The 19,336-nt window shown below is 40.5% G+C and overlaps 1 protein-coding gene across 1 annotated transcript; it reads left to right on the top strand.

The window, feature by feature from the left end:
- The first annotated feature begins 315 nt into the window (after positions 1 to 315).
- LOC127591647 (uncharacterized) lies at positions 316 to 19,333 on the top strand. The gene is made up of 10 exons (XM_052051933.1): positions 316 to 612; positions 5,472 to 5,501; positions 9,364 to 9,463; positions 10,654 to 10,771; positions 11,397 to 11,520; positions 11,973 to 12,046; positions 12,198 to 12,255; positions 14,183 to 14,393; positions 14,769 to 19,266; positions 19,328 to 19,333. The coding sequence occupies exons 1-10, from the start codon at positions 591 to 593 to the stop codon at positions 19,331 to 19,333; spliced, it is 5,241 nt and encodes a 1,746-aa protein (XP_051907893.1). The 5' UTR covers positions 316 to 590.
- The last annotated feature ends 3 nt before the right edge of the window (positions 19,334 to 19,336 follow it).

A 19,336-nucleotide genomic window follows, 5' to 3' on the forward strand; every position in this document is an offset into this window, starting at 1 on the left:
AGCTGAGAATAATGTAGTACATTACTAGATGCACATGGAGGCGCCATTCGGTATATTTTTTACACACCTGAGTTTTCAGGCATATCTGGAGATTTAATACAGTACTTTTTTATGTTATGGCTTTTGAGTCTCGTGGGTTAATAGCATAGTTAATCAAAACAATGTTTCAATTGGGTGTATAAATCCAGATTTATTCAGAACTTGCTTATGTCTGCGTCATCAGTTTCATACCCGAACCATCCCTTGGCTCATTGGACAGAGTTATTTGTCTGATCACGCCTATTTTGTAAATACTGTGTTGCCATTGGCCAAATAAGACGCTAATCGCGTGTTCTGATTCGCCCGTCCCCTCCCACTGTTTGCTTAATTTGGCACCGACTCGGATGGTGATTTACGGTGGTTTTTATCGACCTGCAAAAGTCATGAGTCATTTGTCGGGAGACAATCTGCAAATTTCACACTGCCAAAGTGTGTACGATTACGCGAATTAATTAGCGGGTGTCATGTCACCACAATCGCTCAACTATTATCAGGCATCTGCTGTCTTTCCAAAGTGAGTGAAACTACCGGATTGTTGTTTGGAAGCGCTCATGTCGTTACTTTGTGTAAGAGGTAAGTTTTGCTTAATTTATTTCGAAAGTTAAACAGTTTAAAACTGGCTTTGTGCGTTAGAGGGGCGCTGAGCTTCTGCATTTAATTTTGAAATGCAGATAAAAACTGCACAGATTTTGTAAAAACATGCTTGAGGAGCGCTAGAATACTATTTATGGTGTTTAAAAATATATTATTCTTGTGTTTTCTTATTGTTTTTGCTATGGGCAAGCGTCCATATTCTGTTGTTTTGAGTAGAACTATCACGCCCCTGTATTTATGTTGGCAAAGTGAAATTGGGTTTGTAACGTCATGAACAGTTTCGGGACACATCAGTGTAATTCTTGTATCCAATATGTCTAAAAAATTTAAAACGATACTATCCGAAATATTCATTCTTAGGTATACATTATATGTTGTATATAAATAAGTTTTATTCATAACTTAAACCAATTCAATATGCAGCGTTCAATTCTATCCCAAACTCACTGCACTTTAAATTGATCCACTTCCACCAGAATGCCAAACAAAAGTACTGTATGGAATATAAAGGTCACATTGAATAGAAGAAAAAACATTGTAACTACAAGATTGTAGTTGTGACTTTTACTCGAACAAAATTGTGTATTCATTTCGGGAAAGTACTATAAACAAAACATTTGATCGTTCTGCGATTGAAGTTTTTTTCCATACATTATCCAGAAGAAAGTGCCATAATGTGAGAATAAAGTCATACTTTCACGAGATGAAGTGAATTGATGAGTTCAGAGGAGCAATTTGTGTTTGTTAGAAGTTGATGCATCAACATCTGTCTGGTTGTTTCCCACCAAGTAAAAGTAAACGATAAAGTGTTTTGCTTAATTTTTGGTGAATATTTTTGTCAATGTAGGGCTAGGTTCATTCTTGAAATGACCCCTACTTCTCCAAAATGATGTATAGAATTTAAAAAAACAAACAAACTGAAGTGTCGTAGTTAGAGACCTGCCTCCCTTTACCATCTACTGCAGCAGTCACAGTAAGAAAAGCTTAATTGATTTTTTTGTCAATATATTTTTGTCAATTTATGACAATAATGTGGTGATTTAAATGCCTCCTATTTCTCCATTAGATGAGAGCTTTTCAGTTGGAGTTAGTGGTCTACCAAAACAAATTGTTGATTAGAAATGTTTCAAATACACTTCTTCGTGTCTTCATTGAATTGAACACAGAATTGTAGTATTACAGTACAGTATTATATTGACTGCCAACTTGAATGGCTGCTCCTTCTTTCACATGGCAGCATGCAGGGTGAAACAAGAGTTGTAGAAAAACATACAGTTGTTTGGTTGTTGGCATTCGTTGGACGAGCCATCCTTACTGGGTGAACCATGTGAAGGTGGCCATCTTTCACCCCACCGACTATTCATGATGGGACATTTGGTAGACTGTCACCAAGGGTTCGTGTTTGTGCAACATGCTTGGAGGTGAATCCTTGTAATCAAGAGCCATTGTCTGCAGTGGGACCATGTTCTGTATTTGAGCATCACCAATTGATTTATTGTGTCCGCAAATGAAAGGCGGGAGGTGTTATGCTGACCAAGATGACCAGAAAGATGTCGATTGAGCCAGGCCAGTGTGTTCAGCTGACTTGGTGACTCACCCTGTGATAACAACAGCTTGACAATGTTGCTGCTTTTTTTATTTTTTTATTATCGTTGGGTTAAGATACTCCATCTCCATGGCGATGTCTTACTTAACACACGAGTGGTTTACCACAACAAGAGGACATGTGGGTGAGAATCCGAGCGTCAATCAAAGACAGGGCTCAGTGGACGCACATTGTTGTAGGTTGCTGTGTCTGGATTCTGTCTCATGGGTGAGCACTTCACAAGACACGCATCCATTGTGAGAGGTTCCGAGTGGGTACTTTATTGTCAGTTCAGCTGCAAGTAATGTTGCGTTTTTAGTTGTGGTTACTGGTGGTGGTGAGTGATGGGTGGGGGGGCAGCATGCGAGGACTGTACTAGCAGTTGTGCCTTTGGAGATATATAATTATGGGCAAGGGTTTTTGCTCAATGATCATAAAACATTATCCACGAGAAAAAAAAAAGTGATGGTCATCTTTATAATTCATCTCTGCAAAGCTCCCAGTATTCTGCCAGTATTCGCAAGGCTCAAATTTAAGCATGTAATTTGTCTCTGTTCAATCTTTAAATTACTTTCTCGCAAGTAGTGCTGTCGGCTCTACCGCACACAGAGGTATGTGCAACAGTCACACACACACATATCCTATGTTTTATTTATTTATTTTCTTTCATTCAGAAAACTTTGGATTTTAATGAACGTTTTCACGTGACATTCAGCATTATACAGATAGGACACCGCTTGCTTAAAACCCAGATCGGTAAGATGTAGTAAAATAATACTGAGAAGCAAAACAAAGAAATAATGCAACCGCACATGGGGAGGTTTAGTGGGTCGAGCAGCAGCATAGTGGAATTATGCGAGAACGAGGCAGGGAGAACGCTTAGAGATTGTAGATGTAATCCGCTGACCATCTGTTGCGCTCTCTATCTCTCTCTCTCTCTCTCTCTCTCTCTCTCTCTCATACTTTCTGTCTGTCTCTTGCCACCTGATCTTGCCACCAGTGAAACAGCGGAAGTACGCTGCTGCCAGCAGCATTAGGAGAGTGTAGTGTCACTTCCTGTTCCAGTTTTCCTGCAAATACAGCACAATTCTGTTTCCCACCCCACACTCCCCCATTTTATTTTTTTCTTCTACATGCTGTGACTGTCGGTAATTGTGCCTCAACCGTTTGTCCTTTGTAAATGTACCAATCGTCATTATTATTATTATCTATTTATCTGTATATTTACTTATTAATTCTGATTGGACCCCATGAAGAATACGCTCTGCACTGGTACAAATTAATGGGGATGCTTAAATAAACAGAAATTAAAATGTGTCATGCGGAACACACATTTGTCAACGTAAAACAAAATGGTCTTTCGTCAATCGATTGCCTGCTGGGATTTCTCCAATGCAAACGCTTAAACGAGAGGATTGCTTCCAAAATAAATACATATCATTCTATAATGAGAGGAGGAGGCTGACCAAAAAAAAATAAAATAAAAGTAGGGGGGTTGCAGAAGCAATGAATTAACTCGGCCAATTTCTGACCTTAATGGATTCACGGAGGCCCTGTCCAGACCATGATAGCCATCAGTTTCCACCATTAGTGCCCGATGGTTTATTGCCCTCAGGCCTCAATGAGGCAACGTCATTCAAATGAGCGCTTATGGCCGCTCTTCATTCAGCTCATGTACTGCTGTGACACAGAGTGAAACTTGTGTTTGGTGGAAAGTTCCCCTCCCCACCCCCGGCCACAATTCTAGCTCTTGGAATTTGTAACTAGTCAGGACTGACAGTTTTGCAGGTGTTTTGGTCAGAGCCACAGTTTTCATCTCAGTTTTATAACATGCAAATATCATCAAATTCAATCAACAACAATACATCTTTGTTGTCATATCATGATTTAAATGGCTGAAAAATGGCACTTCCACACCCCTAACTAACCGTTCAACCTTAATCCCCCCCCTCCCACCTCCAATTATTCATTTAATTTCTTGCAAGGTGTGGAATAAAAAGAAAAAAAGCCAAGTTGGTTATTTTTGGGACCCTTTCCACTCAAATCCGGAACACTTGGAGAAACAGCGTGCAACTGACAGGAGAGCAGGAGATGTTCCATTCACATGTGAAAGTGCCACCATCATCCTGTTTCGACCCATCTGCCATCTAAGGCTCCAGAGGTTTAGTAGGTTATACTGTATGCCTGAACACTGCCAAAGCAATCACAAGTAATCCCCTCTAAAGCACTTCAATCCCACAAAATATTATTCCAATGCTGCATCAAGAGAACAAAGATGGGCAGTCTAAAAAAATAAACAAAAGCAAATACTCTACCCTTTTTCACAGTTAAAAAAAAAATCCTTTCTTAGTATTTTGTTGAGTCTGTTATTTTCATTTATTTCTTTTTCTAATGGCCTTCCGATCCACTCCCCACTGTTTAATGCGCCGTTGTTGGCGGTTTGTTTTTATAACCAGCTGTCTTTTGTGTCACATGGCTCTTTGGGTCTGTCCTAATAGCAAATTAGAAAAAAAAATGAAGTTGGTGTCCTGGGTTCTGCCAAAAGTCTATTTTTGTACTGTATATTGTATTGTGCTATTGTAATCAAGTGTAATCGTTGCATATTAACATATTTTCAACATGATGCAATACCTGAGGGTGGCATCAGCCAAAAATAGATTGGTATCAGGAAATTATCAGTGCGTGAATGACAGAACCCCTGAAGTAAGGGTGGAAAACACCTCGTTTACTCTGAAATCACCGTACCTTTTGTTTCGTTTGTGTTTCACTTAAACCCATGTTGTGATTCAGAAGGACCAAAAAAAAAAAAAAGTCAAAGAGCTCACCTCATCTCAATTTTAATACAGCTGCATATTGAATGGAACGTGATTAGCGATGACGTCGCGAGCCTGGCTTGTACGTCCGCGTGCTTATGTTTGTCTAATCGTGTGAGTCATGGCCTCTTTGTTTGCATATTAACGACATTGTCAAACCTTTGATCGCATTTGCTCCCGAGTCCAAATGTGCCTAAATATGGGCCCCTACACACTAAAACTAGACACATTTCGTTCCTGTGGTCCATTCTAGTTTTGCCTGCAACCACAAATGTCTTCAAAGCAAATTTGCCAATAACAAATATGTTGGAGGACTCGCATGATAGTTCTGCTCTTGCATACGCACGCTGTGTTTCTGATATTCAAATGGCATACACATCGTCAACCTTCACAAAATATGGATTGCCTATCTAAAATTGTTCCATGTTCTTCATTTGCAGTGAAAAAAGCCAAGCTGCACGGACCTTCAGGTGAGTACACCAACGTTTCCTTTCCGCATGGTCACACATTTCCGGTGTTTGCTTTGGGTTGAAAGCTCTTGTTTGCAGGCAGGTTCCAGATGAAATGTGACCCCGGTAGGGTAAAATCGTCCTTGCTGGATTAACACTTGCTGAGAAGCTGGTGTCACACTTACTGTAATAGAGACTTGTAATACGTACATACTATGTGTTTTCTTTTTTTGTTTTTAATATACCGGTAGCACTTATTTTAGTGTAGGTCACTTGGAACGTTAATTGAAATCATTGCTCAAAAGGCATAAAGAGAAAGTCTTGAGAACACATTTAAAACACTGTTCTTGAGTGTACACTATCTTTACAGTTTCCGTGATGACTTTTAAGTGCTTTTTATTGTTAGTGGTTCATTTATTTATTTATTTTTTGTTTAGCATGATGTAGCCTTTGAAGACAGCATGTGCAGCTGACTTAAGATCGCTGCTCACTCTGTCCAAATCCCTTTGCTGTCCACCGATTCCAATCCCTCGTTTAACCTCACACCTATTTTTTAAGCCTTGTGACGTGTCCCACCAGAACAGCCAACAGCGGCGACCGAGCCGCAGCGGCTTCACGTGACATTTTGCTCCCACTCGCAATCCAAATCTGCCTTTGTGAAGGAGAATGGTCTCTGTTGCATAAGGTTATTTAGTTTTGATGATTAGCCAAAGTCTTAGCCTGTGTTTTTTTTTTATGAGCCCCCCATCCCCCATCCCCCATCCCCCGGACCACACCAGGTGTAACACCCGCCCCAAAGCAAACATGTTTAATTCACTTAATCCGTTTGTCTCTCTTAGACTAAATGTAAACATGCAATGGGTATAAAAAGTCTATACACACCACAGTTTAGATGCTTGTTTTGTTTTTTTTGGGGGGGAGGGGGGTTGCAAAATGAAAACAAACAAAAAAATGAGCCCCTGGTGTATCATTTACAAACTTTTTCAAACATCTCCTTCAACTGTTGCTGTCGGCCTTTTGGTAGCATCCCTGATCATTTTTCTTGTCTTTTCATTAACGTTGAAGGGACATCCATTTTTGGCAGTGCCACCGCCGTGCCGTATTTTCCTGATGACTGTCTTTACTGTGCCACATGCTATATTTAATACCTTGGCAATTGCTTTGTATCTTTATTTATCCTGACTGATAGCTTTTGAAAAATTAAGTACAAGTTAAAGGTCACGTTAATGATGGGGGGGCCTTAACTCTATATTTAGCATGCATGTCATATTTAGTTATTATTCTTCCAAGAGCATCCCACTGGCGTTTCCTAAGGACACGTGTGTATCAAACAAACTGTGTTATGCCAAATCATTTAAAAAACTATCACGAGAAAGGAAATGAATTCATGAATTCTCTTAAACATCAATCATGCAGCAGTTCGGCTGAATTGATTATTACCAGTAGTTCGGTCTTTTCTGAAGTACAAAACACTCGTGACCTTTTCTCCTCTTTGCGTACACAGAGATTGTCTGTGACATGTATTTACATTGTACTTTGACCACACCTTCAGTTATGCCTCACTTTGGAACATCGGGTTTCTGGGGAACTGCCTGGCTTTCCGCTCACTCGCTCAGGAAACTTAAATTTGATAAGAGATTTGTGTTGCTGTGTCACTGCATGTTTTTTTTTTCCTCCCCCACCCCCACCAACTTGGAGAATGATGACTTGACCAGCAAATGTTGAAAAGCAGTCTCAGATATGTCTTAGGTTGAATGCGTTGTCAATAAGAGGTCGGAATTGAAAATGTCATTCTTCCGACTCCCTGAGTTTTCCTGACTAATTTATAAAGAAAAAGAAAAAAAACATTATTGATCAATAATGGGTGAAGAGGAGTGGACTCCTACTATCTTGTCAAGGGGAAAAAATACAAAAGTAAGCACAGCATCATGGCACCTTATGCAATGCAGAAATTTTATACTTAAAAAATGGGGAGGAACCTCCAAGATTTCCAATGTCCGTTAGCACCCCGCCCCCCCAAAAAAAAACAGTTAAAAAAATTCCGCAGACAAGTCCTTGCCATCTTTGTCCCAGTTACTTCGAGATGCAATGCATCAACAATAAATTCACCACAATCAGCAAATTTCGTGACAATCGCCTATAGCCCAATAATTTTTTCAGACGTCTTTTCCGATGATCAAGCAGAGTTATAGTTGGCTTTTGAAAGAATAGTTTGAAAGTATTGTTTGGAACCAGAATAAACGTGTTTGTCAAACTATTTATTGTTCACGATCGTTCACAGGATGTCAGGATTTGGCCATTCTCCATTGTGCTCTGTCAATGCTGCTTGTGATGGTGACAGCCAGCCTGTACCTGCCACAATTGCCCCACAGCTACAGAACTAAGTAGCATTCATCTAATCCATACATCTTCTTCCTTTATCTCATCTCGTCTATTCATGGAAAAACAGCTCAAGTGTGGCACAAATCCGAGGCTAATGATATAAATCTAATTAGAAAATTGCTCTGAGCATCCCACTGGTTCCTCTGTAATATTGTATTTTCTTTGGCTTCGGTCACTTTGAGACACTGATTAGGTCTGTGTTCTGTCACTTTTGCCATCGTAGTCATTTCTTTTGTTTCAGGCCGTTAAAAAAACAATCCATTCAGTTGGCTGAACTGGCTTCTGTTTTGAAGGCAGAGTAAATGTTTTGTAAGTGTCTCTGGGGTAACCAGAACATATGACAAGAGTGCAACCAAGCAGCTGATGCCTTGCTTATTTTTCCCATAGTGTGTGTTTGGGTGTGCCTACGTGCATGCATGGGTGTGTCTGAATATTTTTTAAAATTCCTTCAAGGAGGTCAGGTTTGCGTTTACTTTCTCCAAATGGAGGCTTTCTTTTTCTACATGCTGTACGCTAGGCTTTTTTGCAACAGGTAGGCCTTGCCTTGGGCATGGTACACGCATGCCCGTCAGGATTCTTTAGATGCTAAAAGATGTACGGCTCAGCCATTCGTCAGATGATAAAACAAAACCATTCTGGTGTGAATGCTTTGCCAACAGGATAAAATGCGCTCATCTTTTTTTTTATTTTATTAACTTTGACTCATAATAGACTGCAGTAGTTGACTCATGGGAAAATAGCCTTAATCCCTGACCACCGCCCAGTGCTGACAACTGGTGTAGTCATTTGTTGCCTTTCGGTCATACTACCCGAGTGGCTGCAGTCGCTGCGTGTGAAAGTTTTTCTATTTGTATTTACTTAAATCCAGCCTCAATGTCCAAAAGACTTCCAGCAAATACTTGTACTGATATACTGTACTGGAAAAAAAGCCAACTGTTGCACATAACAGAGTTTTTTTGTCTGTAGCTCACCAGTCAGTAGCGTATAGTACTGTATTTTCCACACTATAAGGCTCACCTAAAAGCATTACATTTTCTCATGCGCCTTATAATCCGATACGCCTTATATATGGATCAGTATTATGAATTCTTGGACGTAGTTTTTTAAATGTTCTATAAAGCGCTTTTTTTTTACGGCTGCAGCATTTGTGAAAACATACTATAAATAAACCTGTATTGTATTGTATTCCTTTAGCGTAGCTCCATCTAGTGGATGCATAATGCAATCCTAGCCACTATTGTAGCTTCTATTCTAAGCGCTTTATAATGCAGCGCGCCTTTATATATGAAACCTGTTTTAAAATAGGCCATTCATTAAAGGTCCTTATACCTCTAAATGCCTTATAATGCGAAAAATACGGACTTTTAACTATTCCAGTACTATCATGTAGCATGACCCACTTCCATAAAAGGGCCTTTGACTCGTTGAAAAAAAAATCTTTGCAGCCCTCCAAGTCTGAGAATTGTTTGAGTAACCCCATGTTGTTTCAATCTTATTCCAGACAAATTCAACACTTATGTTACACTGAAGGTGCAGAATGTCAAAAGCACGACAATCACCGTGCGAGGGGATCAGCCCTCCTGGGAACAAGATTTCATGTTGTAAGTAAATTAACTTGTAAGATATTGAACTGGTTATGTTTTTATGCTGTACTATATATGCTGTATCGAAAAGTGGTCCGACCGACAGATTTATTCTGTATTTTATCTCCTTGTTATTCAACTCTTTCATTTCCTCGTCATACATCATGAAAGGTAGCCATTGTGGTCAGAGAGCTAGGGCGAGGTCGGACGGGTGTTTGTTTTTTGTTAAACACCCACATTGCGTCAGTGTTTGTTGTTCCAGACCCGCCGATACCAGTAACAGTATAGCGTGTGTGTTCTTTGAAAGCCAACGCGTGATCACCTGACAAAAAAAAAATCTAATCAAATAAACGATGATGTCAGATCTCGTTTATGCGGAAGTTGTATATTACATGCACCACGTTAAGTATTCATTGCAATAGTTTGCAGTCATGCAGAAAGGCAAAGCACCATACTAAAAGGTGTTCCTGATATTTCAGTTATCCCATGCCTTGTTGCACTGTGCATTTTCCCCAAAAACCGTTTTGTGTGCAACAAACACGTCCATGTCTAAAACGAACTTTTCTCATTTTTTTTTCCACTTTTGAAAAGTCCTTGCACCCTTAAGAAACAATAATACATACAGACAGAACAGAATGGTGATTTTATTTACTTGACCACCATATACTGATTGCAGAAGCCTTGTTTAGAGAAGCTAAAAGGCTCTAATCTGTCAGTTCAAATTATTCTCCCTGCACGACTAATTGATTCTATTTTGTTTGAGCCTATGATACAAAAAGCCTTTATGTCTGCACCTGGACACCATGGAAACCTTTTTTTTCTTCATCAATTAGCTGTTCACTTTGATTATCCTTTATCTCATCTTCCTTTTGATTGGCCCAGAGATGGCTCTGAACTACCGCAGATGAGAGTATGCAAATGATGTTGTTACGTGGCTCCCTTTCAAAAATTAATGTCCAATTTCATTGCTCCCATCGCGCACTGTTTGAAGCCTTTGAATATTAAGCTGATTGTAAATCCAGGCCCGAGAGGACTGCACTTTTGCGTAACAAAAACCGGAACAGTCTTTTGTGATCGTGGTTTGGTTCTTTTCGTGATTCTTGTCAAACCGTAAAGGCTACATTTCTTGTGACATTTGTTCCCCTGAACTTAGTGCACCTCATTTTGCGGATGTTATGTATTTATTTTATTTATTTTGTGTTCTGCAGTGAGATCAACCGGTTGGATCTCGGGCTCATTGTTGAGGTGTGGAACAAAGGTCTCATCTGGGACACCATGGTGGGGACAGCCTGGATTCCTTTGAAGCGTATTCAACAATCAGAGGAGGTTAGAATGTAATTCGGCATCCATAATATGAGCTTGTGTGAGGGTGCTGTATTGTCGGGCCGACGGTTTGTAAGTGAATAGAATCGTTTTTTTGCAAAAATCCAAATGTCTCGTAGGAGCTCTCCATTGGCATTGCACATGTTTTCATTTTCGAAATACATGCCTCGACATGTTCATTTTGTTTAGCGCTACTATCAAATTTGGAGTTGCTTTATGTAAAATGCTGTTGCCTTTAAGTTTTAATGTATGTATAAAGTCACCTTTTTCACGTGCATTAGAAGGCAAGGTTGCATTGCACTGCAGGGTGTGTCAGGCAGGGCCCCAAACCACCATCCAAGGGGGGTTAAGGTAGTGGAGAGAATGAATGGAACAGTGCTAAGAATATCGCATGTTGTCCCACTACAAAACACTATAAAGCGCTACATGTACTTTAAAAAAATAAAGTGCATACTGAATGTTCAAGTGCTAGAGAAATTGCACATAGAGTTCACCCTCCTATTCCACACTGCTGGGTTACATCTTGTTTATGTACGCAAGTCATTACACATGCTTTCAAATTCTTCAAAATGCAGAGATTCTCTTGCCTGAGTTTTTGGTGACTCGCCTTCTCCCTCCTCAATTGCAGGAGGGCCAAGGTGAGTGGCTTCTCCTGGATGCAGAGGTCCTGATGAAAGCAGATGAAATATATGGCACCAAAAACCCGACCCCTCATCGACTCTTACTGGACACTCGCTTTGAGCTGCCATTTGGTGAGAAAATCCTTCTGAAAGTCATCTTCTGAGATTTTTTTTCTTAAACACTTAGATTCTATTCCGGACCTCCTTTGAATAACTCAGAACCTCATTATTATTATTATAAGAAATTCCAAATGCCAGTTACACGCTACAGAAAGTATACATTGTAAAATAGGTCAAACACTTGCTATTCGTGTTTACCTGGAGCAAATCAACCGTGACCCACACAATCTTAGTGGACCCGAAATGTCAGCACCTGGTTTTGAAATCGACTGGGGCATGACTCACAGATTGAAGACGTCATCAATGCAGCCTGGTGTCCTAATGACCAGTGAATGAATATAAAGTGTAAACTTCTTTTGTTTGTTCTGTCGGAATGGAACATAACCGATTGATTGGCATCATGTTAATTGAAGCTGATGTTGTCAGTATTTATTTTTTCATTTTCTTGTGCCTTTCGCCACTAGACATCCCAGAAAATGAGGCACAGTACTGGACAGACAAACTGGAACAAATCAATTCCATGGAAATCCATGATGAGGTATGACACTGAATAGGTTCCGAAAGTGCATTTTTAAAGGGTGACAAAGAATTACATGCTGGTTGTCATCCAGTTGTAAATTACCATTTCCTATTTTTGCGTACTTCTCGACTGACAAATGTGCTTGTTGTTGTGTTTTTCTCGCATGCAGTACACTCTCGCGGATGAAATCGACAGTCCTCCATTGCCCCCCACAGCTTCGCAGTGCTGTGAGTAATTTCTACTTTTAGCCTCCAGATGGAGTCATTTCTACTTTTTGGACCACACAGGCTTTGGCATGTATTTGTATTCTTTCTTTCCTGGGGGATTTTTTTTCCATTTTAGCCACACATTTTCTCATTATTAAAACTTTTGTTTGTCATGTTTTTTCCCACTAAAATCAATTCATTTCTAATTGTGTTGGCCTCATCCTATTCTTAAATGTCTGCTTGCGTGTCAGTTTGGTTTCAGAAATCTTTTACAGCCGTTGGAGGGTATTCACAATTCTTCCATCATTAGTAAACTCAGAGACACCACCATATTTTCTTTTCACTTCCGCTCCCTCCTTGATTTCACCCCTTATTTTTTTATATTTGCACTTTCACCAGGCAGCTATTTCGGATGGGCTGACTCACTCCGTATGTAATGAAATTATTCCCTAAGCCAATCCTCAGTGCCCTGTGCATGCCATTATTCCATATTACCCAATAATATTTTGTCCATATACAGTGGATTCAACAAGTGTACACATCACTTATCAATTGTGTGAATTTTGTGATTTAAAATATGAGACCATTATACGTCATCCATCCATCCATCCATCCATCCATCTTCTATTGAGATTGTCCTTATTAAAAAATATATTCATACATATCCACTGTTAATGTGACGAAAAACATATTTTTTAGAGGGGGAGTGAAACAAAGTCGGATAAAGGGGTTGCTAAAGTGTGCACACCCTCGTAACTGGAAACATGGCTATGTTCAGAATAAGCAAATCACTGTCAAATTCTTGTCAATTGGGAGTCAACCAACAAAAGTTAAAGTACCTCTGAGGAAGCCCAAATAAAGTTCAACTCTTCTCATGGGTTTTCCTTTTCGCTTTCTCGCAGAAGCCTGAAAGTCATGCCGGCTAGTATTTGGAATGGTTCATTTTTCCCTCCACCTTAACAAAGGTCTCCCGTTCCAGCTAAAGAAATTATTGCCGTGCCATATTTTCTCCACTTGATGATGACTCTCCTCTCTGTGTTTCACACTACACGTAATGCCTCGGAAATTCTGTGGTACCCTTCTACTGACCGATACCTTTGAACAACAATGATGATGGAAGCTTTCTGCAGGCCATGGCATGTGACAGCAAAAATGGCAGGAAATCACACGAGAGATGAATGTTATTAACAGAGTTAAACAGAGTGGTTTTACCGTCAATGGCGACAGGGGCGGGTGCTGGTTTACATTTGACATGATTGGTTCATTCTGAGCATAGCTACATCCTCCAGTTATAACAGTGTGTGCCCACTGGTGCAACCGTGTTTTATCAGTTGTTTAGTTGTACTTCCCCTTGAAAATATGTATTGTTTTTTTTTCCAAATGCATTGCACACTACAGTACGTTTTTTTTTTTGTTCATCAAAAGCACCTGGCATTTGAACAGGGGTGTCTAAACTTTTTATGGCCACTGTCGTTTGGTTACCTTTGTGTCAGTTTTTCCCCTTTTAAACCTATTCCTCACTACTTCAACACCCTTATTCTCACCTTTTGTTCGATGTATCTTCCCTGCTTTGTGCTGAATAAATAGATGATTGTTTTCGTATATTTCCTGCATTTCCACCCTTTTTATACCACTTATCCCATTCAGGGTCATAACTGAGCAGGAGCCTTTGCATCCTGACATTGACAGACATTGATTCACACTCAAATGGGCAATTTGAACTCATCATCATGAAAATGTCTCCAAAGAAGGGTGATAATAAAAGGATCCAGATTACAATTACGTTGACAGCCGGCACTCTTTACACTGGTACACTATGGGGGGAGGTTTATCTCCTTATCGCCTGCATTCTCCAATTTTGATTACAAACTATTGAAAGGCTGGCCATCATTGGAAAACAAATATTTCACTTGTGCTTAAGCAAATAAGATGCTTCCTTTTCTTGCAGCTTTGGATGACCAGGACAGTGCAGTAGATGACCGGGATAGCGACTACCGCAGTGAGACTAGTAATAGTTTGCCGCCACGTTATCATACTACAGCTCAGCCCAACTCCTCCGTGCACCAGTATCCCATTGGGCCTCGGCCACACCACCACCTAGATTCATGCACCGACTCCCTACACAGTTTTGAACTGGATTACCGAGACCAGAGAAGCAGGTACACATCACTCCTCACATTTACTGTTACTTCATATTTATTTTAAATGGCTTTATACAATTATTGTATTGTTTCCATAAAAGCATTATTATTAATAGTGTAGAAAATGACAGTTTTCTAGCAATTCGATAAACATCACACTGGATCAATTAGTGTAATCTACATTCACTTTTAATCTGTGTTTTGACAGATTGTTTTTGCATAAGAACCTGTCTTCATTTTTCCATGAAATGCTTGTTCCATTTTTGAAACTTATGAACATATTTTGTTTGCTTGCTTTGTTTCTTGTTCTTTTTCTTCCTTCTTTGTTCTTCTGTCTGTTCCTCCTCCCTAATGCTTTCATCCCTGAAATCTATTCACCTTAAACTACATTAGATCACTGAATGAAAAAGGGCGCGTCAGAATTATACCAGTAGATTCTGGCATGGGTTATGACGATTGGGAACCTAAATACAAACGCCGAGGAAAGCCTCAGCTCAGTGACTTTTTTGATGATCAGCGAAACACTGCTCAAATGGCAAAGCCTTACCGTGAACCAACAATCTCAGCCCTTCGAAATACTCCACAAATGCCCATAATGTATCCTGAGGGCTATGACACGATCGATCGGCGGAGAAAGAAAAAAATCAGGGACACGGGAAGTTTTCTCAATAGAGAGGCACAACAATTGGGCGAAGAGGCTTTCCCCCTTGATATTGGGATACTCTGTGGGAAAAGAGCGATGCAGGAAGAGGGGCAAGGCATGGCATCCTGTCCCCAGCAATACCGAAATGGCCTTCTCTATAAAACAAGAATGTGGGCTAAAAATGAACTGGATGCTACCTTAGAAAATTATGCGGCTTACAAAAAGAAGCAAGATGAAAGTATGCAATCACAGTCTGATTTTGATTTGAGGTTTTCTATGGACCAGCACAATTTTTTCAGGGCAGAAAAGGATTTTGATGAAAGTCCGTTTTCTGCAGAAGAAATGCCCACAGTGATATCAAGACACAGAAGAGACAAAACATTCTCCTACTCTAATGAAATGGACAATTCTCCGGGATTTCAGGAAAAGTGCAGAAAATCTAAAACTGGTGGATGGGTACCCGAAGCAGTGCTTTCACCCGTAGAAGAACCGAGTGAAGAATATGTAGACCCAATGGATGAGCTACAGTGTCTAGTCGAAACAGTTTCCGAATATCTTGCTGAAAAAGAAGAGGAAATTAGTAAATATGGTTCTCTTCCTAAATCAAGCAAATCAAGGCTATCATCTCAAGGAAGCAACAAAACGGATTCTGCTGGAGATGACCCCAACAATTTCAGCGATTCCAGAAGTGAAAGTCAATCACACACTCCTGCTGGAATTTCAGGTGTTAAAAATGCTGTGAGCTCCCTATTCAGTCATCTCTCGGACAGAGTTGTTGGGGGCCCCAAACAGTCTGCCACTGATACAAAACCGTCGTCTGTGCAGCCGCCGCAGTCTGGCATAACAAAACTGCTGTCCTTTATTCCTAAATCAAGCAGCTCTACTCCTGTAGCTGTTGTTTCTCCAGTGGAGCCAGTTTCTGAAAATGTGTTCCCGCTGCCTTCACAACCACCCTGCAAGGCCAAGATGCAAAGTGAAATTGACAGACAAGCTTATGCAGGTACTCCTGATATAAAGGCGCCCAAACACGATTTAGGATCAAAACCTCAAGCTCCAGGAATCTCTGTTTTGGAAAAAATCAATCCTTTAAAGCTGCTTTCGTCAAGAGATGGTCCAAGCTCAGGTGAACATAAGGGACAGGCAAAGCCAACATATTATCAAAGTGATTCACATCTTGATCATAGTCCTGTTTATCAAGATACACCACCTATGGAAGGCAGTCTAACAAAGGACAGTGTGTCTTTTGTTGAATCTGCAAAGGCTAATGGTGAAATACAATCCGAAAGCACCAATTTCTTTAGTCTAAGAAAGTCAGTGAGTTCACTGATATCCCCTTTTACCCCCATCCCAGCTCACAAAGCCCCACCTGTGGCAGTATATCCAGTATTTAGGCCGTCCGAGGAGCCGGGACTTCAGAAGCAGTGTAATGGTCCATTATCAAATTCGAAGCTTAAACTGCCTTCGCTGTCCTCTGAAAATGTATCAACACAGCAACAAACAAAAACAGACAGAGGAGTGTTTTCTGGATTTTTAAAGTTTGCATCCAGTGAAGATGTCTGTTCTCCCGGAAACACAAAAAAAACAGAGCAATCACACCAACAGTCAACTTCTTTAACATCTACTGCATTTAAGCAAAATTCAGCAACACCACAGAAAAACGCAGAAAAGGGATGGTTATCAAGCATATTTAGCCCTCCTTCTGATCCACCCAGCTCAAACCAAAATACTAACCGGAACCCTCCAGACCAGAGCCATGTGTCACCCACCTCACATTCAGAACACGCGTCAAATGTGAAAACAGAAACACATAATCGGATGCAGCAGCAACCTCCGAATCAAAGTTTTTTCTCTGTTTTTTTTAAAGGGAGCTCCCCTGAGGATTCTTTTCTGAGCTGTACTCAGCCGAAGCAAGTAGGAATGCTTGATTCAAAGGTATCAACGCTGTCGGACAAAATGTCACAGCAAGGGCCGCGAAACCAACAACTCACCAAAAGTGGTTCATCCTCAGAAGTATCTATTGACGCTCCCCCACAACAGAAAACGGCAACTTCAAAGATGGGAGGGCTTCTGTCCGGTATACTGAAGTTTTCATCAACAGAAAATGCATTTTCTTCTGAAGAGAAGCATCAAGAAAACCTCCCTTGCAAGTACCCGTCCAAGCACATCACCGCTGGTGAACCTGAGAAAATGCAGCATCAGCAAAAGAAATTAACAGAGTTGCTTCCATTTGCATCGGAAGAGAGTGATTCAAGCACCCAATCAGTTCAGCAGAAAACCAGTGCTCATTGTAATTTGACCCAACTAGACACGCAAAGTCCAAATCAAGGAACAGACTCCAGGAATCAAACAGCTGGATGCAATACTCAACAGGAAACAAATAAATCAAGCTTTTCGCGGCAACAAACAGTTCCTGTTAAGCAACCATCCTCCAAACAAGCTGGTATCTTTGCAGGTCTTTTTAAATTTGCTTCTGCTGATAGCATAAACTCCCAACACCCCCCATCAATACAACCTCATGAACATGTCAAAAACATATCAAGCAATGAGCCAGCTCACTTGGAGAACATTCAGAGTTCTGAACAAAGTCGACTACAGGATCACACGACAGAAAATAGTCAAGCAGGTGGGTCTTTTAGACCATTAAAGTCCTCCACACAAGAGAAGCTTCAGCAACTATCAAAACTTCAAGTAAGAGGAAAATTGATCAATGTGGACAATGCGCAATGTTATCAACAAGACACAGCGAAGGCAAATCAATCTGGAGGACTCTCCCATTTTTTTAACAAGTTATCAAAATCATCTAAGGATGATGTCACGATCCCCCATATATCAACAAAGCAACTGTTGTCTCAAAAGGGTCATAACTATGCTGGTCAAAATAACACACCATTGCAGACACTGCCAGATTTTACTCAAAAGGCTTCACAAAACCGCTTTGACGACAAGAAGACGACACCACAAACTAACCAACAGAGTGTTCTTTCTGAACTTGAAAATAAAAAAATTCTTATGGACTCTTTTGCCTATCCACAGCCTGATATATCAGGCCAGAGTGCTGAGGAACTATATCCCTCATCTCGATTGACAATGTGTGCTCAGAGAAGTTTGAGTCAAAGTAGTGGTACAAATTACTTAATTCCAAGACCAAGTAGACATGATTTCAAAAGTGCACCTGTGTCAATTGATTCTGATAGTTTGGACTTAAGAACATCAACTACTTTTGCAAGATCACTTCAGAGTCATGCAACATACTCATCATTCAGTGCTGGTAACTTACCTCAATTATATTGCTCTCCCTCTTCTCAGACAAATTGCTCACTGAAGACCATCCAACCATATATTTGTGGAAGCATGCCCTTGTTGTATGAAACAACAAGCCAAAACATTTATAATGGTCAACTGTCTCCTTATCAAACACGTCTCTCTTATGATGAAAACCAGTGGATCCACGGAAGTACAATATGGCAGCAGTTTCTGAATGAATCTTTGAATTCTCAAATGCAAGGAGAGGACTCGGGATATTCTCAGAGCAACGAAAAATTGTCATTTCAAGCTTTTCCTTGTGGCTATAGTCCTCCAAAGATCAATCAACAACTTACTTCCTCCATCACCTGGCAAGGTGATATTTGTCCTGAGGATCAAATAGAGCCATATTTTTCCAATGGAAACAGCAATGAGGGGTTTTACCCCACAAACGTTTGGAATAGCCGTGAAGAGTCAGGAAACCTCCAGCATTCATCCAGTGAACAGGGAATATTGAATTTAACAACTAAACCTTGTACGGCAACCCTGGGGAAATGGAATTCATGTCATGACAGTAGCACTTACAGCTTGAATGGAATTACGTATCACGAAGGTTATTATGAGGAGACCGCACCAAGCTTGTCTTATTCTGCGAACTGGCAGCAAGGGATAGATAGCAACACGTTCCAGCAAAGTCAACGTCATTTTAGTCGTTCGAAATGCTCAAATGATGCTTCAAGTTTGAATCATGACATGGACGATTCTGTATACCTTGAAGACGCAGAATGGTATCAGCAGTGGCTTGCGTTGTTGGAGCAAGGAATGTGGTGGCCGGCCGAAGATGGTGACTGTGGATACTTTGTTTATACTGATCATGAGTACATTTATGCCTTGCTCACAGATTCAGCAGGTGAATATGTGTATGCATGCGCTCCTGAAGAGAATACTTCTTCAAACGCTTGCGGTAGCTTTCCCAGTGCTCTGCTTTTCGATGAAATGGTTTTGGTATGTGGCTTCAAAATTCCACTCTATAATGAGGATGAGCTTCTGTGGTTGCCTGGTCAAGATCTGAATG

The sequence above is a fragment of the Hippocampus zosterae genome, chromosome 18, assembly GCF_025434085.1.
Source record: "Hippocampus zosterae strain Florida chromosome 18, ASM2543408v3, whole genome shotgun sequence".
Classification (NCBI taxonomy): Eukaryota; Metazoa; Chordata; class Actinopteri; order Syngnathiformes; family Syngnathidae; genus Hippocampus; species Hippocampus zosterae.

Excerpts from the sequence above, each read along its gene's own strand:
- LOC127591647 (XM_052051933.1), top strand. The coding sequence starts at position 591 with ATGTCGTTACTTTGTGTAAGAG. Across the intron at positions 10,772-11,396 it reads GTATTCAACAATCAGAGGAG|GAGGGCCAAGGTGAGTGGCT; the intron begins GTTAGAATGTAA and ends CCTCAATTGCAG. Across the intron at positions 11,521-11,972 it reads TCGCTTTGAGCTGCCATTTG|ACATCCCAGAAAATGAGGCA; the intron begins GTGAGAAAATCC and ends TTTCGCCACTAG.